This window comes from Leopardus geoffroyi, chromosome C1 (genome assembly GCF_018350155.1).
Source record: "Leopardus geoffroyi isolate Oge1 chromosome C1, O.geoffroyi_Oge1_pat1.0, whole genome shotgun sequence".
NCBI classification, from domain to species: domain Eukaryota; kingdom Metazoa; phylum Chordata; class Mammalia; order Carnivora; family Felidae; genus Leopardus; species Leopardus geoffroyi.
Genome location: NC_059328.1, coordinates 78515293 through 78538459, shown reverse-complemented (window position 1 = coordinate 78538459; position 23167 = coordinate 78515293). Strand labels below are relative to the sequence as shown.

General features: G+C 38.4%; 1 protein-coding gene across 14 annotated transcripts in view; it reads left to right on the top strand.

The window, feature by feature from the left end:
- EVI5 (ecotropic viral integration site 5) overlaps positions 1-14855 on the top strand; it is a 244123-nt gene extending 229268 nt beyond the window's left edge. For 11 of the 14 annotated variants that reach the window (XM_045478298.1, XM_045478293.1, XM_045478297.1 and 8 more), the window contains one exon: positions 10570-14855. In XM_045478298.1, the coding sequence (XP_045334254.1) occupies positions 10570-10881 (312 nt within the window). In that variant the 3' untranslated portion in view covers positions 10882-14855. The remainder of the gene's footprint in view (positions 1-10569) is intronic. The other 3 variants (XM_045478300.1, XM_045478299.1, XM_045478301.1) reach the window with 2 other exon arrangements.
- Positions 14856-23167: the final 8312 nt, after the last annotated feature.

The following is a 23167-nucleotide window of genomic DNA, read 5'->3' as shown; positions in this document are numbered from 1 at the left end:
TACAGAAATAACTGGATATTAGGTTAATCAAACCAAATTAAATTGCTGATACTTGACTTTCATTTACAAAAATAGCAGTATCGGATGCTTCACTCTGATAGTTAAAAAAAATTAGTTCTAAGGCAAAATCTAGTAAAATCAACATTCATATTAGCACACAGAAATGCATATGGTATCAATGTGAGCCACATATTTGGTAGCTAGTACAAAGCAGGGAACATAACATACTGAAGATTCATGGTTTTAGTAAGACAAAACCAAACCAATTCTTCTCTTCCTCTTTCTTAACTTTGAAATACATTTCTTTTACTGGTCTGCCATTGGGGTAGAAAAATGAACTGAATAGGAAGGTGTTAGGCTAATGGCCTAACATCTAAGTAAGAGCAATTGTATAATGGACTAAAGCAGTGGAGTTCAAATACATAATTAGTGATTGGTGAGATCCCAAAATAGAATTCAGAAATACTAGTGACAATTATATGCCTTTCCAGCAGTCTTCCATAGATATTATTTCTTTTTTTTTTTTTTTTTTTTTTTTAAATTTTTTTTTTCAACGTTTATTTATTTTTGGGACAGAGAGAGACAGAGCATGAATGGGGGAGGTGCAGAGAGAGAGGGAGACACAGAATCGGAAACAGGCTCCAGGCTCCGAGCCATCAGCCCAGAGCCCGACGCGGGGCTCGAACTCACAGACCGCGAGATCGTGACCTGGCTGAAGTCGGACGCTTAACCGACTGCGCCACCCAGGCGCCCCATAGATATTATTTCTTAGGCTTCTATTTAATAGATATTTTTCTTTAAATATAAGATATCTACAGAAAAATATACAAATCATGAGTGTCTAGCTTGATAAATTATCACAAAAATGAATGTGCCCATTTAACTACCACCTAGATCAAGAACTAGAACATGCCAGCATTTCAGAAGTCTTCTTGTCATTCTTCCCACTTACTGACTAGTTTTTAACCTTATACTAATGAAATCACACAGAATGCATTTGTTTGTGTTTGGCTTCTTTTGCTAAACAGTGTGAGCTTTATCCATGTTGTTCCCTGCAGCAGTAATCTGTTCGTTCATTTTTGTTGCTGTATAGTGTCTCATTGTATGAATATACCATAATTTATTTAATCATACTATTGTTTATAAACATTTGGGTTATTTCCATTGGGCATTATTATGAATAAAATTGCCATGAACCCTATTACAAGTCTGGATTATACTTGTTTCTGTTGTTCATACGCTTAGGAATGGGATTGCTGGGTGACTGTTACAATTTATTGTTAAAACCAGGGCACTTTTGAGAATGAAGATAGGATACCAGTAATAATTACATTGTGGCAGCAGGTATAATCTAGGACTGTGCCAAGCAAACTGTAATTTTAGCTATTCTAGGTATAGGATATATAGATGTTCAACTTTAGTAAATACTGTCAAACCATTTTCAGAAGTGCTTTTACTAACTTGTACCACCACTACTAAGAATCTATAATGAAGTTATTCAGTATGATCAGTTAAGGGGCCATTAATTTGCTTTGACAACCAACCTGGCAGAAAGTAAGGCAAAGTTCTCTTGCAGAAATTAAAGAGCTTATGTCACAACACTTTAAAAAATAGTTTGGAAATATCTACTAAAGCTTAATGCACATATTCTCTATGACCCAGCAGTTATACTCCTGGGTATATACTCAAGAGAAATGAGTGCTTATATTCATCAAAAAAAACCTAAGAATATTCATAGCATCATTATATGTAATAGGCTGGAAACAGCACAAGTGGCCATTAACATAAGATGAATAAATAAATTGTGACATATTTACATAATGGAATATTATGAAAAAGAATGAACTTTGCTATCCATGCCATCATGGGTGAATCTCACAGACATAATGTTGAGTAACAGGAGCCAGACACAAATGAGTATATACTATATGATTCTTTATATTAGGTCCGAGAACAGGCAAAACTATTCTTTGGTGATAGATGTCAGAATAGTGGTTACCTTTGAAGGTAATCCCCAGGTGAGGAGAGGACACAAGGGGGCCTCCTGGGGTACTGGAAATGTTTTATATCTTGATCTGGGTGGTAGTTATATGGGCATATACATAAGTAAAAATTTATCAACCTGTACACTTAAAATCCATGTGCTTTACTGTGTTTTATCTTAAAAAAAAAAAAAAAAAAAAAAAGAGTCTAGGGGAGCCTGGCTGACTCAGTTGGTAAGGCATGCAAATCTTGATCTCAGGGTTGTGAGTTCAAGTCCCACACTGGGTATAGAGATTACCTAAATATAAAATCTGTAAAAACAAACAAAGCAAACACACACACACACAAAACATGAGCCTAAACATTTTCTTGGAACAGACATAGTCTCAGAGTTTTCTCAAGCAGTTTAGATATTATAAGTATAGTAGCCACAAAAAAAATCACAGAACATCTAGTTTTTTTAGTTGATAGACTTTATTATGGAAGACAGTCTTAGGTTTACAGAAAAATTGACCAGAAAATGCAGGAATATTCTCCTTCAATGGGTTCCCTTAGTTTCCTCTGATATTAACATCTTGTGCTAGTGTCATATATAAGTTATAACTGATAAGCCAATATTGATACATTCCTGAAGTCCATATTTACATTAGGGTTCACTGTTTGGACTGTACATTCTGTGGGTTTTTACAAATGTTTAATGATACGTGTCTGCCATTACATTGTCATACAAAATAGTTGCACTGCCTAACAACCCTTTGTTCTCTACCTATTCATTCCCTCCCTCCCTTTGAACTTCTGGCAGCCACTGATCTATGTACTGTCTCGATAATTTTGCCTTTTTCAAAATGTCATATAGGTGGAATCATACACTAATGTAGCCTTTTTTTTTTTTTTAATTTTTTTTAACGTTTATTTATTTTTGAGACAGAGAGAGACAGAGCATGAACGGGGGAGGGGCAGAGAGAGAGGGAGACACAGAATCGGAAACAGGCTCCAGGCTCTGAGCCATCAGCCCAGAGCCCGATGCGGGGCTCGAACTCACGGACCGCAAGATCGTGACCTGAGCTGAAGTCGGACGCTTAACTGACTGAGCCACCCAGGCGCCCCTAATGTAGCCTTTTCAGATTGACTTCTTTGACTTAACAATATGCCTTTAAGATTCCTGTATGTCACATCCCCCATCTTCACACATCCCTAAGAGCCTGATATTAAACTGCTTTAACAGTTCCTCAGACCTACTATGCTGTCTATTGCCTCCATATTTTGAGCACATACTTCACCTCTCTAATGGGGCTTTTCTGATGTGTGATACCGTGTGATACTTTCTTTTTTTTTTTTTTTTTTTTTTTTTAATTTTTTTTTTTCAACGTTTTATTTATTTTTGGGACAGAGAGAGAGACAGAGAATGAACGGGGGAGGGGCAGAGAGAGAGGGAGACACAGAATCGGAAACAGGCTCCAGGCTCTGAGCGTCAGCCCAGAGCCTGACGTGGGGCTCGAACTCACGGACCGCGAGATCGTGACCTGGCTGAAGTCGGACGCTTAACCGACTGCGCCACCCAGGCGCCCCATCCGTGTGATACTTTCTAACCAGAAAAAATAATTGATACAGACTCAGGTATTCAGAGAGAAATCAGGACCCTACTTAAAGACCTGGAAAGGATTCCACTCTTAAAGGTATATTTCATTGCATGTGTGTTAAAGCTCCTGAGTTTCCTTGGATACAGACTTTGAGACCTGTCTAAAACTGGAGCACAATTACAGTAAAACTTTTCTGCTGTTCTGATGATAGAGCCTAGACCCAAAAGAAGCAGTAGACTAACAGTGGTAGTACCAAGGTCTGATAAGATAATCATGGGGATGTTTTTGAAAACATTGGCAGTAGTACCTAATCATTTTTAATACATGAAATTCCAAACAGAATTTTTTTAAATTTAGGTGTGCCTGGGTGGCTCAGTCAGTTAAGCATCTGACTCTGGACTTCGGCTCAAGTCATGATCTCACAGTTTGGGAGTTTGAGCCCTACATCAGGCTCTGTGCTAACAGTGCAGAGCCTGCTTGGGATTCAGTCTCCCTCTTTCTCTGCTCCTCCCTCACTTGCTCTCTATCTCTGTCTCAAAATAAATAAAAATAAACTTAAAAAAAAAATAGATTCTGTTAAAAAAGAAAGACATTCTTTAAATTTAAGCTTTATTTTAAAATGTTAATTTTGTGTTGCAGAAATCAGCCTAAAATTACTAATCTAGATAAAAAACATCAAAGTGTATTAGAGGTATCTTATTGTAGCATTGTCCTCACTGATTGCAAATTATATCTTATTGTAACAAAATGCTTCCTCACGCCCTCCTACAGATACAGTCACCTATGTGTGTTTCTCTCGTATGACTGTTGAGTTGTATTAAGAAATATTTTTTCTATCAAGGCCTGTAAAGCTAGAACTATACTCCTAAGGTTGGACATATTATCCTTTAAAAGGTATTGTCTGTCACCTGGATATGAAGCTGATCCTCAGAATAAAATTTTAACTTAAAGGTTGACATTTGATAGGAGGAAAAGAAGAGAAGGTTCTGACTCTGTTTTATAAACACACATGGTGTCTCACTTTAATATAGACAGAGATGTTGGAATGTCTAAAACTGGATGGTGTTCCTTAGTGATGAATCCCCTGAAACACCCCATGGGAAGCAGATTTGAAACTAGATGGTGAAGTGTCATATCTTAAAATATTTACTACCCTCATAGTTCTTTGTATTTTTATGGTTTTTTTCCCCCCTACTTGTTTGTGTGTCCAGATCAGGCCATCATATTTTTAAAATTCAACAGTGGTCATTGTGATGATGGCAGTGATAAATTAATAAGAACATCTTAAGTTCAAATTTATTTATCCATACCAGATTTTCTTAACATGATTCTAATATAGTACATCCCTAAGTATGATCCATTTAGACCAGTGTCTCTCAAAATGTGATCTATGGATCATCCTATTCAGAATTATCTGAGGTACTTGTTTAAAATACAGATTCCAGAGCCCCACCTGCTGAATCCAGGTGTCTGAGAAGAGGGCCCAAGTATCTACACATTTTTAATATAATATTCCCAAGTGGTTCTTACACATAACACAATTTATAAATTGTTGGTCTAAAGAATTAGGAAGTCAAAGGATGCTCTTAACATCACCAACTTTCTGACAGAAGTAAGGACTCCAGAGTGACTCACCGAGTTGAATAGTCTGTCACATCATCTCTGTGGTAGGTTTTGGTTCTTTTAACTGATATTTGGCAAATGGCAAATCTACTTAATGCCTAAAATCCCAAGTTATTTTTAAATGTTATAGAAATTAGAAGGCATTCATTAGAAGGAAACATTTTATTACACAGTAAACTTGTTATTTTATGTACTCATGTGTAAGAATAAAGTAATCTGAAGGACAGAATTAGATTATGTATTATATTTTTCTAAAACATCTTCTAGTTCAGTAGGCCAAAGTTATTTAAAAATCCTTTTTCTAGAGAGAGAGAAGCCAAGAAAGAGACTCTTAACTATACAGACCAAACTGATAGTTAGCAGAGGAGAGGTGGGTTAGGGGATGGGTAAAAGAGGTGATGGGGATGGAGGAGTGGAGATTAAGGGCTTATTGTGATGAGCCCTGAGTGATGTATGGAATTGCTGAATCGCTATATTAACACCTTAACAGTGTATGTTAACTATACTGGAATAAAAAGAAAACAAAAGAGAATCTCAACCATCCCAGCAGTAGTCAAAGAAACACAATGACAATAATAGTGCCTCTTATAATGGAGGAAAATGTGTAATGGTCATGCTGGCCAAGGCTATATATAGTAGGCATGCTCAAATATTCCTGGTAGCAGAATAAAAACTATTGAAAATAAATGTGATCATATTTATTAAGAAAAAAATATATAAAAATAAAAATCCTTTTTCATTTGCTTCCAAATAGCTAGGTGATGACAACACAGGAGTCCACTAACTTATTCCCAGTATTTAAGACATTTTTTAAGATAATTACAATTTTGTAAAATACATATTGGAAATTTTTTCTTAGAATTATAAAGAACCTGCTCTACTGTCTTTACAGTTGAGAAATTAATATCATTGTGATTCTTAATCTTTTATATTAAAAAATGGTTTTGTTTTTGGCTGGATGCTTTATCTTTTCTTTGTTCCCAGTGTCCTGAAATCTCATTGTGAGGTACCATGGTATAAGTGTACTTTTATCCACTGTGATGGATACTTGACAGGCTTTTTTAATCTCAAAGCTCATGTCTTTCAGGTCAGAGAAATACATGTCTGAAACCTCTTTTTTTTAGCCTATCCTGAGGTTGTTTTTTGTTTTTTGTTTTTGTTGTTGTTGTTTTACATGGAAGCAGTTTCTTCAGAGGAAATAAATGATTTTTAAAGAGTTTTCTTTTCCCCAGATAGTCTGTTTCCTCCTAGTTGCCTCTCCCCCTACCCCCAGCATCTCTTAGATGCTTCCCCTCCCACCCACCCCCCAAATGTCTGCTAACATTTGACTCCCTGCTCAAATTCTAGGCCTGGAGAACTTAAGCTGGCAGGAAGTCCTGAATGCCTGGGTAGGGTTCATTGACTGTGATCTAGCTGAGAGCCTTCTCTGGGGGAAATACTAAGATCACCAGAGAAGAGTCCCTTTGCTTAAAATTCCAAAGGTTCCTGGTGCTTCTATTTCCTTGGTGAATCTGAAAAGTACTTCCGTTCACATTCAGTGACTTTAAAACCTATTTCTAATTTCACCTTGAAAAATAATACTTTTTAAATCTTTTTCACAATAGGAGTGTGTTACTGGCATTTCATAAAGTTATGTTTTGTTGTTGTTTTATAGTGACGTTCCAACAGCCTTTAACCAAAAATTAGAAAAGACAAGGGGCCACAGAAGGGTATGCTAAAGTACGTATGTGTACGTTTCAAGACAGAGAGTGAGTCCATAGCTTTTGTCAGATTCCTCATCCCATGACTGACCCAAAAGAGCAAGCAAAGCCAACCAAGCAAAACACTGCCTATCAGGTAGTGGTCCTTACTCCGTGATGTGCATCAGAATTATTCTGGTCTTTTGAACATATACGCTGCCAAACCTTACCCTATAGCAGGAGAAAGTTTCAGGAGAAGGCATTTAAGTGAACTGCTCTTTGTGCTCACTTTGTCAGCACATAAACTAAACAGACAGCTTCTTGTTTCAACCACCACATAGTGGAGTTGGCTCAGAACAGCTTGGTTGTACTACTGAAAGATGGTGTCCATTTCTATATACCACACCCACATAGGCAGTTGTTCATGGTTTAGAAGGTCTTTTATTGTGAATAATTAAGAGTTCCATTTCAGGTAAATCATCTCCTTTCTCACTCAGGCCCATTTGGTTTGAGCCGAAGATCTACCACAGTGATTCTCAAACTGAGGTATCAAGATCTTCTGAGATGTTTGTAAAAAATGTTTCATTCTCAGAATTTTGATTCCTTAGATCTGGGGAGAGATTCTGCATTTTTTTTTTTTTTTCCCAACGTTTATTTATTTTTGGGACAGAGAGAGACAGAGCATGAACGGGGGAGGGGCAGAGAGAGAGGGAGACACAGAATCGGAAACAGGCTCCAGGCTCTGAGCCATCAGCCCAGAGCCTGATGCGGGGCTCGAACTCACGGACCGCGAGATCGTGACCTGGTTGAAGTCGGACGCTTAACCGACTGCGCCACCCAGGCGCCCCGAGATTCTGCATTTTTAATAATCACCCTTGGTTATCCTGATGCAGATGATCAGTGGACTGAATATTGAGCTTTGCTAATCTAATTTTATACCAATAATAATAATATCCATGGAAGTTTTTTGGGGGGAGTGGGGTTTAAAAGATTAATAGTCTGGTTTTTGTTGTTTAAATATAATTAGCTCTGAAAGTCTTGTGATAAGGATCAGCAGTACAGCTCTTAGATCCAGACACCCAAGATTTTACACTTTAGAAGGCCCAGCTCTGGCCTTCCTCCAGCCAAACCTCTCTTCATGGGATGAGGATTCCCCCAGGACATCCTGACCTGAAGTTCAGGCCCTTATAGAGTGCATTATGGGTTCTCAGTACCCTGGAATTCCTTGCCTAAATGTCCACTTTCAGGGCCTATACAGGCCTTGTCCCTCTCAGAACCAGTGTGCACACTCCTAGGTCCAGGTTATAACTAAGGGATAGCTTCAGTTTTACCAGACAGTCCCTTACCTTCACCTTTTTCTTCTCTCCAAAATTCCTTTATGCTGTTGTTATTCTTTATTAGCAGTTCTCAAGTAAAGAAGCTTTAATTGCATCCCCTTGACATTGAGGAAATAACCCTTCAACCTGGAGTTAGTTTTATATAATGCTTGAGGTCACTTATTACATCTGATATGAGGCTGTAGTTTTTTAAATGCAATAAATTTTGTTAGAGCTACAGCTTTCCAAACAATTGGGAAGTTGCGGTTCCTCTGCCACACTCCTTTTGTAACAGCCAGGGAAAAGGAAGACACATGTTCCATATTATTTCTTCAAAAGGGTCTGGGAAAAAAGAAAGGAAGAGATTAACTGACATAATTTAACACTTGGAGCTATAAATCATGTGTTGCAATATGGTGATAGGATATTGCATCAGAACGTGGCAGTTGTAGTAATGCAGTGGGTATCACAGTTAAGGGGAGGTCTTTGTGGTGCTCTGTGCCCTTTCCCTAAAAACTTACAACTTTTAGTTTCCCTAAAAACTTTCTGCTCTGCCAGGGGAAAAGGTATTACTTAAATTACACTGTACCTCACTGTAATTTCGTTCTCTTGATTTAGGGCATAGGACTTCCTTTGTGGTTGAAGGTTTGCCTGAGGCAGACATTGCTGTACTGAGTCTCAGCATCCCTCTTGTTTCCCATTGTTCCCACACCAGCAGGGAAGTGCTGAGGTTTCTTCACTTCTTCCTGGAAGTCTGTCGGGGAAGCTGGGAGGTGTTATGGCAAGGCTGTAATCTCTTTACTCTCAGAACCGTTAGTTTTGAAAGTATATGTAACATTTCCTGAATATTTCACATAGGCTTTATCTTAAGATTTGAAAGATAGCAAGTGACCAGGAAATTGTCCCTGAGAAACAAAGTTGAAGGTTGATAGTAATGGTAAGGGTAGAAGGCATGGGATGTATTTCAGCAAAAATTCTTGCAAGTCAAGGTAGATTTTGATAGTTTTTTTCTCTTAATGTTTTTAACTCTTCTGCTCTATTGTAGGAGAAAATGCATGGTGTGTGAGAAATAAAACAACTGACAATATCAACATTAAATTTCATATTTAAAACCTCAGCTTTTGAGAACAGGGCTGATGTCTCAATTATATGGTAGTAGAAATGGTAGGATCCATGGTTGTGGATTTGGGAATTTGTGAGAACTTAGGCAAAGAAGTGGGAGATAATACAAAGAAATCACTTCTAATCCTGATAAAGCTGGTTTTGGAAAATGTGGTTTAGAAGCATGACAACAATGGGTTTTTCATTGCTGAGCTCTAGAATTAGACTTTCCCACCCAGTAACAGGTAGCATATAACATCCACAGCCCTTCCCATGTGAAGGTCTGGCTGTGTGAAACTCCTGGGATAGCCAGAAGTTGGATCTGAAAGGTGGAAAGAGAAGAGAAATAGGTGAGCGATACATGTCATTCTTCTCCCCTCTTGCCTCATGAGAGAAGTTGCTCCTTCTCCCTAAGGACGAGTAGGGGAGAGAAGGCAAAATGATATATTACTGACATTCCTCCCATGCAGAGAGAAATCTCACTAGTGGGACGAAGCATTCCTGCCCTGAGTGAGTCTTTGGTTGTCGTTGGGATATTATAATAGGATGGAGACTCATAGCAAATTTTCATCTTTTGTAACAATTATGGAGTCACGCTCTCAAAAGTCAGCGTGTATGATAGTTCATAGTATGGTCTTTAAGTCCATATCTTCTAGAGATGCATGCTGAAATATTTACAGGTAAACTGACAGAATGTCTGGGATTTACCTCAAAATAATCCAGGGACAGTAACAAGATTGTCCATGTTGTGTTAGTTGTTGAAATATGTCCTCAGCAAGTTATTCTACCTGAGTTTACATTTCCTAATATCTAAATGGGGATGATGAAATCTACCACATAGGACTGTTGTGATCATTCAATTAAAATAAGTTATATGCCCATTACATAACATATAGGAGGCACTCAAAAATTAGTAGTAACTATTTTATATATAAATGGAAAAGAAATCAAGGCATCTTCTCTTTTAAACATGGAACATTTGGGGGCGCCTGGGTGGCGCAGTCGGTTAAGCGTCCGACTTCAGTCAGGTCACGATCTCGCGGTCCGTGAGTTTGAGCCCCGCGTCGGGCTCTGGACTGATGGCTCAGAGCCTGGAGCCTGTTTCGGATTCTGTATCTCCCTCTCTCTCTGCCCCTCCCCCGTTCGTGCTCTGTCTCTCTCTGTCCCCAAAATAAATAAACGTTGAAAAAAAAAAATTTTTTTAAAAAAAAAAACATGGAACATTTGCTTTCTTGGTGTTTGTGTTTCCTCCAGTTGAGAATATTAACTTGGATTTTGTTTTGACAGCTCAGGTGCCTAAAAGGACAGAGGGTCTTCTCAGGCCAGCCTCCTTTTGATGGAATCCACATTGTCAACCATTTAATAGGAGATGATGAATCATTCCATTCCTCTGATGAAGATTTTATAGATAATTCTTTACAGGAGAGTGGTGTTGGTTTTCCTTTGCACAGAAAAGCTGGCCCAACGTCTTTGGACCCCGCTGTGGCAGATGGTAGTGAAAGCGAAACAGAAGACAGTGTGCTGGAGACCAGAGACAGCAACCAAGTGGCTCGAAAGGAGCAGTCCCCAAGAAAAGAGTCGTACTCAACCACTGTCTGACCATCACTGTGAACTAGACTGTGGGGTTTTTTAAGGGACCGGTTATCATATGATTAAGGGTTTTTGGAACATGTCTGTTTCATATGTATATACGTATATACATACATACATACATACATACATACATATATATATATATATATACATATATATTTTACAGTCTGCCTTTTTATCGTTGCCAAATCTTCACCACTGACTTACCATTGCCATAAAGTAGACTGGAATATGGTTAATGGGAAAAATAAGATTCTAACAGTATTACTGAATATTAATGTTTCTTATTTAGAAAATTCAATTATGTCTATATGTGGGAAGCATTTTCAAGTTCAGAACAATGGAAAATTGGATTTTCTTCAGACAAAACTGCTTTTGTGCAATATTTCACGCTCATTCAACAAATTATTATGTTTATCAATTTGTTTTCATAGCAGCTGTCTGTAAACATTTGACCAAGATATACATATAATTTATCTTGTGTTTTTGTGTTGGGGGAATTTTTTTTTCCAGTTAAAGTTACTGTTTTAGTAGTGGGCCACTGAAAGCTCCCAACCACAAAGGCTTTTTTTCCATATAATTTTGCAAACACAAAATTATGGTCATCTGTCTTGAGAGTTTTAAGTTTTGTTTTAATTTCTAACTTTTATGTGCATATGATGCTTCCATGTGTTGCCTACTGGTCAGAGTAGTAGGTTAACTACAAATAAATTGTGTTGTCCATATTTATACATCTGTATCACCCAGCACTGAACATCATTTTATATGGAGAATGTATGTGTTGCAAAATGACTGCCTTCAGCATTCTAACAGGACTTCTGTAAATAATAGGTTAAAAGAAAATTGAAAATGAAACCAAACACTAATATTTTAATAGCTTTAGTATTTTGCTTAGTATTCAACACTAGCAGATTCATGAGTTAACTAATGCTTGCTTCAAAAACACTATTGGTGACATATTTTACTTCATGTGTATATAACTAATAAATTTTTCATGATTAAAGAGGTTATAGCACATATTACTTAGTGCTAATATCTACTTAATATAATTTAAGCAATGGACTGATGTCCAAGATACACAAAAATTATATCTGCAAATAATCTACAAGCATTATCTTCAGATTCTCTTGTTACTAATCCATAGATGAAGCCATAAGAATTCTTTCCTACCAGTTCTTCATTTTTATCGTCTAGACTTTTTTCCTAGAAATCTGAATGCCTGTCATTGATAGATTGGTGGAATACCAAATTACACTTAGATTGTGTAAAGATAACAAGAATGTGTTGACTGGATGCTTTCCACTCTCATTTTCTTCAGCAGCCTATGAAAAAAATGGCCTTCAAGGATAAGAGGAAAGTAGAATTCTGTATATATGGAGATGCAACTTTGCACAATATGTTGCATGCAGGAAAAAAATTTATATGACAGAATGGAGTAGAAAAGACAAAATAGTTTTGTACCTAAAACTAGGAGTTAAGCCTTATGGTATATCACGAAGTAGGCTTTTCCAGCAAGCCCTTTGTAGGCTTGAGAAACAAGCTTGAAAATATGCTTGTTTTGTCCGTATCACCAGGTTAAATTCTAGTGATTAATTTACCTGTGGTCACAAATTAGTAAGTAGCAGAGCCAAAATGTTAATCGATATGTCTGACACCAAGCTGAAAAGCCTTAGCTAATGGATTTCTCAATTCTCTACTTTTCTGACAATATGATTGAAATGTTTCCTGAATATATATAGATCTATATCTATGTATAGATATTAGTATCAACACTCATAAACTCTACACAGCTTATGAGTGTAGATACTGTTACTAGAATCATCTAACTGGTGCTTTTGGGATTCTCTTTTGGGGTTCAGTACTGTTAGCCTAGAGGCCTTGATGCCCAGGTAAAATGAGATGAGTCATGGCTACATGATTGCTTTGACCCCCACATTAAGAAATCTAAATGATCTAGACCAAGGGTCAGCAGCTACAGCCCATGAGCCTATTTGAGCCAGCTTCCTGTTTTTACATGACCCACAAAAATAAGAGTGGTTTTTAATTTTTAAATACTTGGGGAGAAAAATCAAAAACACAATAACGTTGTGTCACATGAAAATCATATGAAATTGTGTCAATACATAAAATTTTTTGGACCTTACCTCCATGCTTATCCATTTACATATAGTCTATGGCTGCTTTTGTGCTACCATGGCAGACTTGGGTAGTTTCAACGGAGACTGTATGGCACAAACAGCCTTAAAATAACTACTATCTGGCGCTTTAGAGAAAAAGTCTGTGGACCCTTGGTTTAGATACTGTAAAATGTAGGTTAATTCTTAAGTTTGTCTTAGTAGAAGATTGAACTATTTGCTTTTGCTGTTGAACTAATGGTTTGGAAGCCTAAAATGTCCTAGTGATTCTTAAACTCATAACTATTCAAAATGGAAAATGTTCCAGCTGTTTTATATCATGAAGTCTTTGATGCCACCGAAAATTTTGGAAGGATGTCTGTACCTTTGGAAATGGAGAAAGACAGGGAAGAATTCCAGAATCCCAGCACTGTTCTTTCAAGCATGCGTATTGACCTTTAGGGTATGCCTCAATGAGTCAATATTTTAATTTGACTTTAAGGACCTCTTTCTAGAATTGTGGTAAATTTGAAAGATATTCTCAGAGCATTTTCTAAGTACTGTTTTCTGGTTAGGAATTAGGTTTTAAAAGAATCATGGTAAATAAACCTTAATCCATTGATATTCTTATAATTTGGACAGTGAAAAAATAGAAACAACAATCGTCTCATGCAAGAGCTTTGATTCAAATACTCCTTAGAAAGGTTTAAAATCTTCCTGGTTTTTTGGATGCAATAGGTTACTATGCCCTAATTTGACATTCAAATTAAGACTTCTGAGGTATTGGAAAATGTTCTCTTGATAGATTTTATTTAGTCTCTGGTACTTTGTGTCATTTAAATGTTACTCAGTTAAACACCTAGAGTTGGAAGAATATTCAGGGAGGAAAAAGTGAATAAAATAACAAACTCACACAAAAAAGTACTCTCTCAGGATAGGTACCTTCATGTCATTGCTATCTAGGTTGAAACGCTAAAGGTAGAGGCTACAGGTGATCTGAATAAAGTGGAAATTGCATTGAGGTGATGAAACAGAACTTTTAAATCAAGCAAATATTTCAACAGCCTTTTAAAAATCATTGGTAAATTTTTCTTCCTGAAAAAAGCAGTCAAAGATAAAACATTGCACAATTTCTTCCCTAATGGATATTACATACTCAGTGTTTGATGATTAATTGAGACATCAAGTCTCAATTAACTGGCAGGCTAGTTTGGAAGAAAAAAAACCAACTTTGTCTTAGCTCAGAGCTTGCAGCTTGTTACTCTCCAGATAGTGCCTTTGAAAACAAAGTCTAGGCCTTTTAAAGTATTTTATTTCTAACATCATAAATGAATTGGTTCCATATTCTCCTTTATCTTTTACATAATACATTAAAATTTTCAGATTTAAAGTAAAATAAGTATATGAATCGTATTTTGGTAAAGCCCTTTTGTGGCCAGCTTGATTATTGCGTAGTACCAGACATCAACAGCTAATGGTTTATGAAATCGTTGATTTACTTTATTAAAAGTGTACTTTAGCCTGGAAGTTATTGCTGCTCTATCATTAACAAAACAGTTTTTTAAACTAATTAATTTTAATTGAATTCATTTTCCTGAAATTAAAATTCCTGGTTAAAAGTGGAGTGGATGCTATTTATATCCAACTTTTTACATCACATTTTCATTGATGTACCGTACCTATCCTTTCTTTTCACTCCAAAGAAAAGATGATAGAATAATGCATTAGATATACTATAGAGATGCACAATTGTAATGTTTTTCATTTTACTGTTGGAATTTCTTATTATAACATTGTATGATAACCTGAAATGTTTACTTGTGCCTTTGCTTTAAACAATTATTAAAGTTTTTCATTTTATAAGAATTTCTGTTTCCTTAAACAATTCAACCTAAAAGGGGAGAGGCATGAAAACACTGTTAAAAAATGTGTGGCTTAATATCACATATTCACTAATGAGGTTTGTGTTCCGTGGGTAGAGGGACCATATCTGCCTGGCCCACCCATGTATAATTAGTGCCAAACACAGAGCCTGGTACATGATATTTTTCAATTTAGTGAAAGGTAACATACCTAGATTTGTTACTTTCTTCAAGAAACATGGTGTTTGAAAATATTAATAGTGATATTTTCATCTCACATTGCATTTTTTTTTTATTTTTTTTTTTCAACGTTTATTTATTTTTGGGACAGAGAGAGACAGAGCATGAACGGGGGAGGGGCAGAGAGAGAGGGAGACACAGAATCGGAAACAGGCTCCAGGCTCTGAGCCATCAGCCCAGAGCCCGACGCGGGGCTCGAACTCACGGACCGCAAGATCATGACCTGGCTGAAGTCGGACGCTTAACCGACTGCGCCACCCAGGCGCCCCTCACATTGCATTTTAGGTGATTGATTAGCAACTAAGTTAATATATTCAGATATCTAATTTGAATGTGCTATTGTGAAAAGAAAGTTATACTTTCTGCATCCTTATCACAATGTTAATATCATTTAGTTCAGAAGCAGTAGTTCGCTATATATTATGATATATGACAAGATAGTCATAATCCAGAGTCTGTCCACCTTGACACTATTGACTTTTGAGGCCAAATTGTGGCAGTAAGCTGTCCTGTACATCATAGGGATGTCTAGTAGCATCCTTGGCTTATACCCACTAGATTTCCAGTAACCACCCCTCCTTCAGTTGTGACAACCCAAAAGGTCTCCAGTTGTTGCTGATGTGCCCTGTAAGGAGGAGTGAGAATGGAAATCACCTCTGGTTGACGATCTGTGGTATAAATTTAGAAGTGGGTCAAAAAAACAACCAGTAGAACCCAAACTAAAAATATATACATTTATTGAAGATAGATTGCAAATTTTGACTCTTTGTAGTAGTCAGTATGAAAAGTAACACCTGAGCCATAAGGTGCCAGTTCACACTTATTAGGATGGCAATTGAAAAGAAAGTATTGGCAAGGATATGGAAAAATTGGAACTCATTGTTGGGAATGTAAAGTGGTGCAGCCATTGTGAAAAGTTCTGGCAGTTCCTCAGAAAAGTTGAACAGAATTACCATATGATTCAGCAATTCCACTTCTAGGTATATACTAAAGAGATTCATGGGGCGCCTGGGTGGCTCAGTCGGTTGAGCGTCTGACTTAGGCTCAGGTCATGATCTCACAGTTTGTGGGTTTGAGCCCCGCATCAGGCTCTGTGCTGACCGCTTGCTCAGAGCCCGGAGCCTGCCTCAGATTCTGTGTCTCCTTCTCTCTCTGCCCCTCCCCCGCTCATGCTTTGTCTGTTTCTCAAAAATAAATAAATGTAAATAAATAAATAGAGATTCAAACAGATATTTGTACACCAGTGTGTTCATAACAGTATTATTCACAATAGCCAAAAGGTAGAAACAACATGACCATTATTATTTTTATTATTATTATTATTTTGAGAGTGTTTGAGCTAGGAAGAGGGGCAGAGGGAGAGAAAAAAATCTTAAGTAGGCTCTACGCTCATAACCATTATAAACAGATGAAAGTAAAATGCAGCATACATACAATGGATATTACTTAACTATAAAATGAAATTCTAATACTATAATGGAGTATTACATGGATGTACTATATGGATGAACCTTGAAAACATGCTAAGTAAAATAAGCTCAATACATAATATGTTTCCACTGATAGGAAGTACCTAGAATAACAAATCCAAAGAGACAGAAATAAAGCAGATGTTACAAGGGATAAGGGTGTAGGGGAAAGGGGAGTTAGTGTTTAATAGATGCAGACATTTTTGGGGTGATGAGAAAGTTACGAAAATGGATAGTAGTGATGGCTGCACAACACAGAATGTAATGCTGCTGAATGGTATGCTTAAAAATTGTTAAAATGGTAAAAGTTAGGCATGTTAATAAAGTCAGCATGTTAATAAAGTCAGCTTATAATTAGATATGTTCAAATAAAGATATATCGAAGGGGGAAAAAACCTAAAATCTGAGTACTTATAGGGGTGCCTGGGTGGCTCGGTTGAACGTCTGACTTCAGCTCAGGTCATGGTCTCGCAGTTTGTGGGTTCGAGCCCCACATCGGGCTCTGTGCTGACAGCTCAGAGCCTGGAGCCTGTTTCAGATTCTGTGTCTCCCCTCTCTCTTCCCCTCCCATGCTCATGCTCTGTCTCTCTGTCTCTCAATAATAAATAAACGTTAAAATTAAAAAAAAAAATCTGAGTAGTTATAAAACTACTGAAAAAAAAATTTTTTAGATGTAGATTTCTAACTACTGTGGCTCCAGTTTGTGTTGTAGAAACCTGAACAAATCACAGAATTCTATGGCCTCCTTGCTGCTCCTTAAACACCTTACTCCCATCCAGAGGCTTGCCCTTCCTGGAATGGTGTTTGGGTGCATTCCCACAAGGCTAGCTCCCCACCGCCTCCTGGTTTCTGCTCAGGTATCACCCACATAGGAGGCCTTACCTGACCATTCCTTTTTAAGTGTCTTCCCGGGTTTATTTTTCTCCATAGCTTTGACAACTATGTGACATTGTATACATTTTACATTTTCATTTTTCTCGTCTACCCACACAAGAATAAAAACATTATGATTTTATCTCTATCCCCAGTTACTCAGAATAGTGCCTTGGCTCACAATAAATATTTCTTGAATGAATGAATGAATGAATGAATGAATGCATGAGTAGTTGAGTAAATCATTACACCTCAGTTTGTTTATTATTAAAATGGGATAAACATCTTTGGAAACGTAAATACCAGGGGAAAATCCAGAATCCCAGTGCAGCCAGCCTAGCCTCAGAGACCTCTAATTACTGAATACTGCTTTCGCACAAGACATCAAGCAGGCACTGATGAGGAGGCCAAAGAGGAGCCAGACCACCTCCTGTCTTCACACGTGGAATGAGAGATGTAAGTGTACAGATACAGGGGCGCCTGGGTGGCTCAGTCAGTTGGGCGACCGACTTTGGCTCAGGTCACGATCTCGCAGTCTGTGAGTTCGAGCCCCGCATCGGGCTCTGTGCTGACAGCTCAGAGCCTGGAGCCTGTTTCAGATTCTGTGTCTCTGTCTCTCTCTGACCCTCCCCCGTTCATGCTCTCTCTCTGTCTCAAAAATAAATAAACATTAAAAAAAATTAAAAAAAAAAAGTGTACATATACAATGTCGTGGGAATTCAAAGGTTATTGTCCAGAATAGGGGAATGGTCTCTTTTGACCTCTTCCCTGCTCCCTGCCCATCCAGAAGCCCCATATTGCACCATGGCAGGGCCTATGATCCCTGTCACAACTGCCTAGTGTGCCCCACTGTCTCTTATCCAATGACCTGCTCATACATAGGTGCTAATATCTCCTGATTTGAGTGTGTGGTCACAGCCCTCCTTGCACTCTAGATTTCACTAAAGATATCTAGAAATAAAACATCTTCAAGCAGTGTGTGGGATCTCAGGCCCAGAGAACCATTCTAAATCCTCCTGAGTCGACTCTCAGAAGGTAGCTGCTATTGTGTCCATGTAAGATCTGTCACCCAGGCTGGCCGCTTTTTCAGAGGCTGTGAGGGATCTTTTCTGAGGCTGTCCTCAGTAACAGGAGAGATCGGGGCCAGGTGGAAAGAAACTAGTTGGCTTTAAAGATATTTCTCTAATTTTTTTTTAAAGGAAGTGCATACTGTACACATGAGAGACTCCAAGGCCGAGAGATGCTGTGGCAGTTGAGATGCACCTGGGAGCCCCTAACTGTTCCCTGCCTCTGCTTCAGGGGGTGGGACAGCAGCCACTGCACACAGCCCTTCACAGCAGATGGGAGCCGAACAGTCAAGTCACCGTGCCTTGAGCCTGGTGTCTCCTACCCAGCCAAGGACTCTTCTTCCTCTTCAGGCAGAGGCTTTTCTGGTCTCTGCCCCTCCCACTCCAGGACTGGACTAGGTGCCCCTCTTGGTGTTTGCTGTATATCTCCCTTCAAGATACTCTGCCTAACCTCCATGAGGCTGACTCTTCCCCATGAGTAGAAGGGACCGCATGTATATACCCCAGTGTCCTGCATTGTCACATCTGTTTTATATGCTTCAAGGTCCAGCTTCTGCCCCTGTTCCTTCACCAGAGCACAGGACTGTACCAACTATGCTCCATTTACAGAGTTTAAAACTTTTGGTGCATTAATAAATGTTCACCTCTGCAGCCTCCTTACTACCAGATAAGCTGCTGGTCAGGCTTAGGCTGCTCAGCCTAAAGGAGTCTCTGAGCCATATCTCTCCCCTGCCTCCTCAGCCTGACTGAGCTCCCGCCAGTGCTGCAAAAGCAAACTGCCAGGTGAGGAGGTGGAAAACCAAACAGTAGGGAGTCATGATGTTAAACAAAAATTTATAAATATGAAGAAAAATGTCATGCATCTCCCCCCAGATACAGTCTAGCTCTGCCCTTTCCTGGCAAACTACCTTCCAGTTGTGCTCTTTGGAGGGGTGTTCCCGGCGGGCAGCAGCCTGGGCCAATGCTGGGATTTGAGTAATCACAGGCCCAAGTGGGGCGTGTGGGAAGGCGTGCTGTTTGGTCTGGCTCACAGCCCTTGATACTCTGTGGCTATTTTAAACGGATCCCACAGCCTTTCATTTGCTTCACTAATTTCTCTAAAATAGAATTGTCTATTTGTGGGTCAAAATTGGAGAAGCTTCTTGTTCATCACCAAACTGCTCTTTGGTGAGACTGGAGACAACACATGTGCCAAAGCCCAAAAGGGCTGGGCACATAGTAATTCAGTAAGTGCTCAATCGATGTTAGCTAAATGAGAAATTGTGCATGGCATCTCTCTCTGAATCCCTGGAACCAATCAATACAGGCCACTCAGAAAATAGTTACTGATTTGAAGTGCTGGCCTGACAGTCTCTATTTCCTAATTTCTGCCAGTGGTGGGTAATAATATTAGTTGTTGTTCTTGTTCTTTTTGTTGTCATTATTGTTGTTACCACACGCCCTAAAATCACATACCCTAAAATGGCTTACAGCATCTTTTCTCACTCATGCTACGTGTCCGTCAAAAGTTGCCCGCTGCTCTGCTCTACATTGTTTTCACTCTAGGACCCAGGCTGGTGAAGCCACTTCTATTTTGAACATTGCTGATTGTTATGGCAAAGGGAAGAGTGATATGAGTTCCCCATGAGTGATATGGTTCCCTAAACTTTGGCTAGGAAGTGATCTATATCACTTCCAGCCATATTTCATTAGCTAAGGTAAGTCACATGATTCAGACTCCCCCAGAGAGAAGTGAATATTTGGAAACATGGTACTTACTATGTTAACTATTCTAAATACATTTTTTTTTTAATGTTTATTTATTTTTGAGACAGAGAGAGACAGAGCATGAATGGGGGAGGGTCAGAGAGAGGGAGACACAGAATCTGAAACAGGCTCCAGGCTCCGAGCTGTCAGCACAGAGCCCGACGCAGGGCTGGAACTCACGGACCGCGAGATCATGACCTGGGCCAAAGTCAGCCACTTAACCGACTGAGCCACCCAGGCGCCCCCTAAATACATTTTTTGAATAATGACTTTATTATGATATAATTCACACATCCAAAAAATTGGCCTTCTGGAGTATACAATTACACGATTTTTAGTATACTCACAGAGTTATTCAACCATCATCACTAATGACAGTGGCTCATGAATTTCAGAATATTCACATCAATTTCAGAATATTTTCATCACCCCCAAAAAGAAATCCCACACTCATTAGTGGTCACTCTCTATTCTCCCCTTCCTTCAGTCCCTACTATTAGTAGGCAGTTACTAGTCTACTTTGTTTCTATAGATTTGTCTATTTGAGACATTTCACATAGACAGAATTATACAATATATAACCTTTTGTGTGTGATTCACTTAGCATGTTTTTGAGACTCGTTCATATTGTAGCATGTATTAGTAGCTCATTCCCTTTTTTCCCCCAAATAATAGTCCAGTGTGTGGGTACACCACATTTGTTTATCCATTCGTCACTTGAAAAACATTTGGACTGTTACTAGTTCTTTGCTATCATGAATGATGCTACTGCGAACATTTTTGTACACATTTCTGTGTGGATATAGGTTTTTCAATTCTCTTGGATGTATGCTTAAAAGTGCAATTTCTGGGTCGTATGGTAACTCTGTTTTTTGGTAACATTTTGAGGAATTACCAAATTGTTTTAAGTGTCTGCAGTATTTTACAATTCCATGAACAATGTATGAGAGTTCTAATTTCTCTATTCCTTCAATACTTATTGTCCTTTTTATTTTAGGCATCCAGGTAGGTGTGAAATAGTATCTTATTGTGGTTTTGATTTTCATTTCCCTAATGACTAATGATGTTGGGCATTTTTTCATGTGCTAAATGACCCCTTGTATATCTTTTTTGGAAATGTCTATTTAAATCTCTTATGCATTGGGGTGCATGGGTGGCTTAGTCAGTTAAGTATCCGAATCTTGATTTCAACTCAGGTCCTGATCTCACAGCTTGTGAGTTTGAGCCCTGCATCGTGCTGTCAGTGCAGAGCCTGCTTGGGATTCTCTCTCTCTCCCTCTCTCTCTGCCCCACCCCATGCTCTCACATGTGCACCTGCACTTTCTCTCTCTCAAGAATAAATAAAAATTAGAAATAAATAAATCCCTTATGCATTTTTTAAATTTTATTTTTTATTTTTTAAAACTTACATCCAAAGTTTAGTTAGCATAGTTAGCATATAGTGCAACAATGATTTCAGGAGTAGATTCCTTAGTGCTCCTTACCCATTTAGCCCATCCCCCCTCCCACAACCCCTCCAGCAACCCTCAGTTTGTTCTCCATATTTATGAGTCTCTTCTGTTTTGTCCCCCTCCCTGTTTTTCTATTATTTTTGTTTCCCTTCCCTTATGTTCATCTGTTTTGTCTCTTAAAGTCCTCATATGAGTGAAGTCATATCATTTTTGTCTTTCTCTAATTTCACTTAGCATAATACCCTCCAGTTCCATCCACGTAGTTGCAAATGGCAAGATTTCATTCTTTGTAATTGCTGAGTAATACTCCATTGTGTGTATGTGTATATAATACTCCTATATATATATATATATATATATATATATATATACTTTATCCATTCATCCATCGATGGACATTTGGGCTCTTTCCATACTTTGGCTATTGTTAATAGTGCTGCTATAAACATGGGGGTGCATGTGTCCCTTCAAGACAGCACACCTATATCCCTTGGATAAATGCCTAGTAGTGCAATTCGTAGGTCGTAGGGTAGTTCTATTTTTGGTTTTTTGAGGAACCTCCAGACTGTTTTCCAGAGTGGCTGCACCAGCTTGCATTGCCACCAACAATGCAAAAGAAATCCTCTTTCTCCGCATCCTCGCCAACATCTGTTGTTGCCTGAGTTGTTCATGTTAGCCATTCTGACAGGTGTAAGGTGGTATCTCATTGTGGTTTTTATTTGTATTTCCCTGATGATGAGTAATGTTGAGCATTTTTTCATGTGTCGGCCATCTGGATGTCTTCTTTGGAGAAGTGTCTATTCATGTCTTTTGCCCATTTCTTCACTGGATTCTTTGTGTTTTGGGTGTTGTGTTTGATAAGTTCTTTATAGATTTTGGATACTAACCCTTTATCTGATATGTCATTTGCAAATATCTTCTCCCATTCCGTCAGTTGCCTTTTAGTTTTGCTGATTGTTTCCTTCGCTGTGCAGAAGCTTTTTATTTTGATGAGGTCCAAGTAGTTCATTTTTGCTTTTGTTTCCCTTGCCTCCAGAGACGTGTTGAGTAAGAAGTTGCTGTGGCCAAGATCAAACAAGTTTTTGCCTGCTTTATTCTTGAGGATTTTGATGGCTTCCTGTCTTTGAGTTTATTTTTGTGAATGGTGTAAGAAAGTGGTCCAGGTTCATTCTTCTGCATGTTGCTGTTCTGTTTTCCCATCACCACTTGCTGAAGAGACTCTTTATTCCATTGGATATTGTTTCCCGCTTTGTCAAAGATTAGTTGGCCATACGTTTGTGGGTCCATTTCTGGGTTCTCTATTCTGTTCCATTGATCTGAGTGTCTGTTCTTGTGCCAGTACCATACTGTCTTGATGGTTACAGCTTTGTAGTATAGCTTGAAGTCTGTATCCCTTATGCATTTTTAATTGGGTTGGGTTTGTTGTTGTTGTTGAGCTGTAAGATTCTTTTCTAATTTTTTTTTATGTTT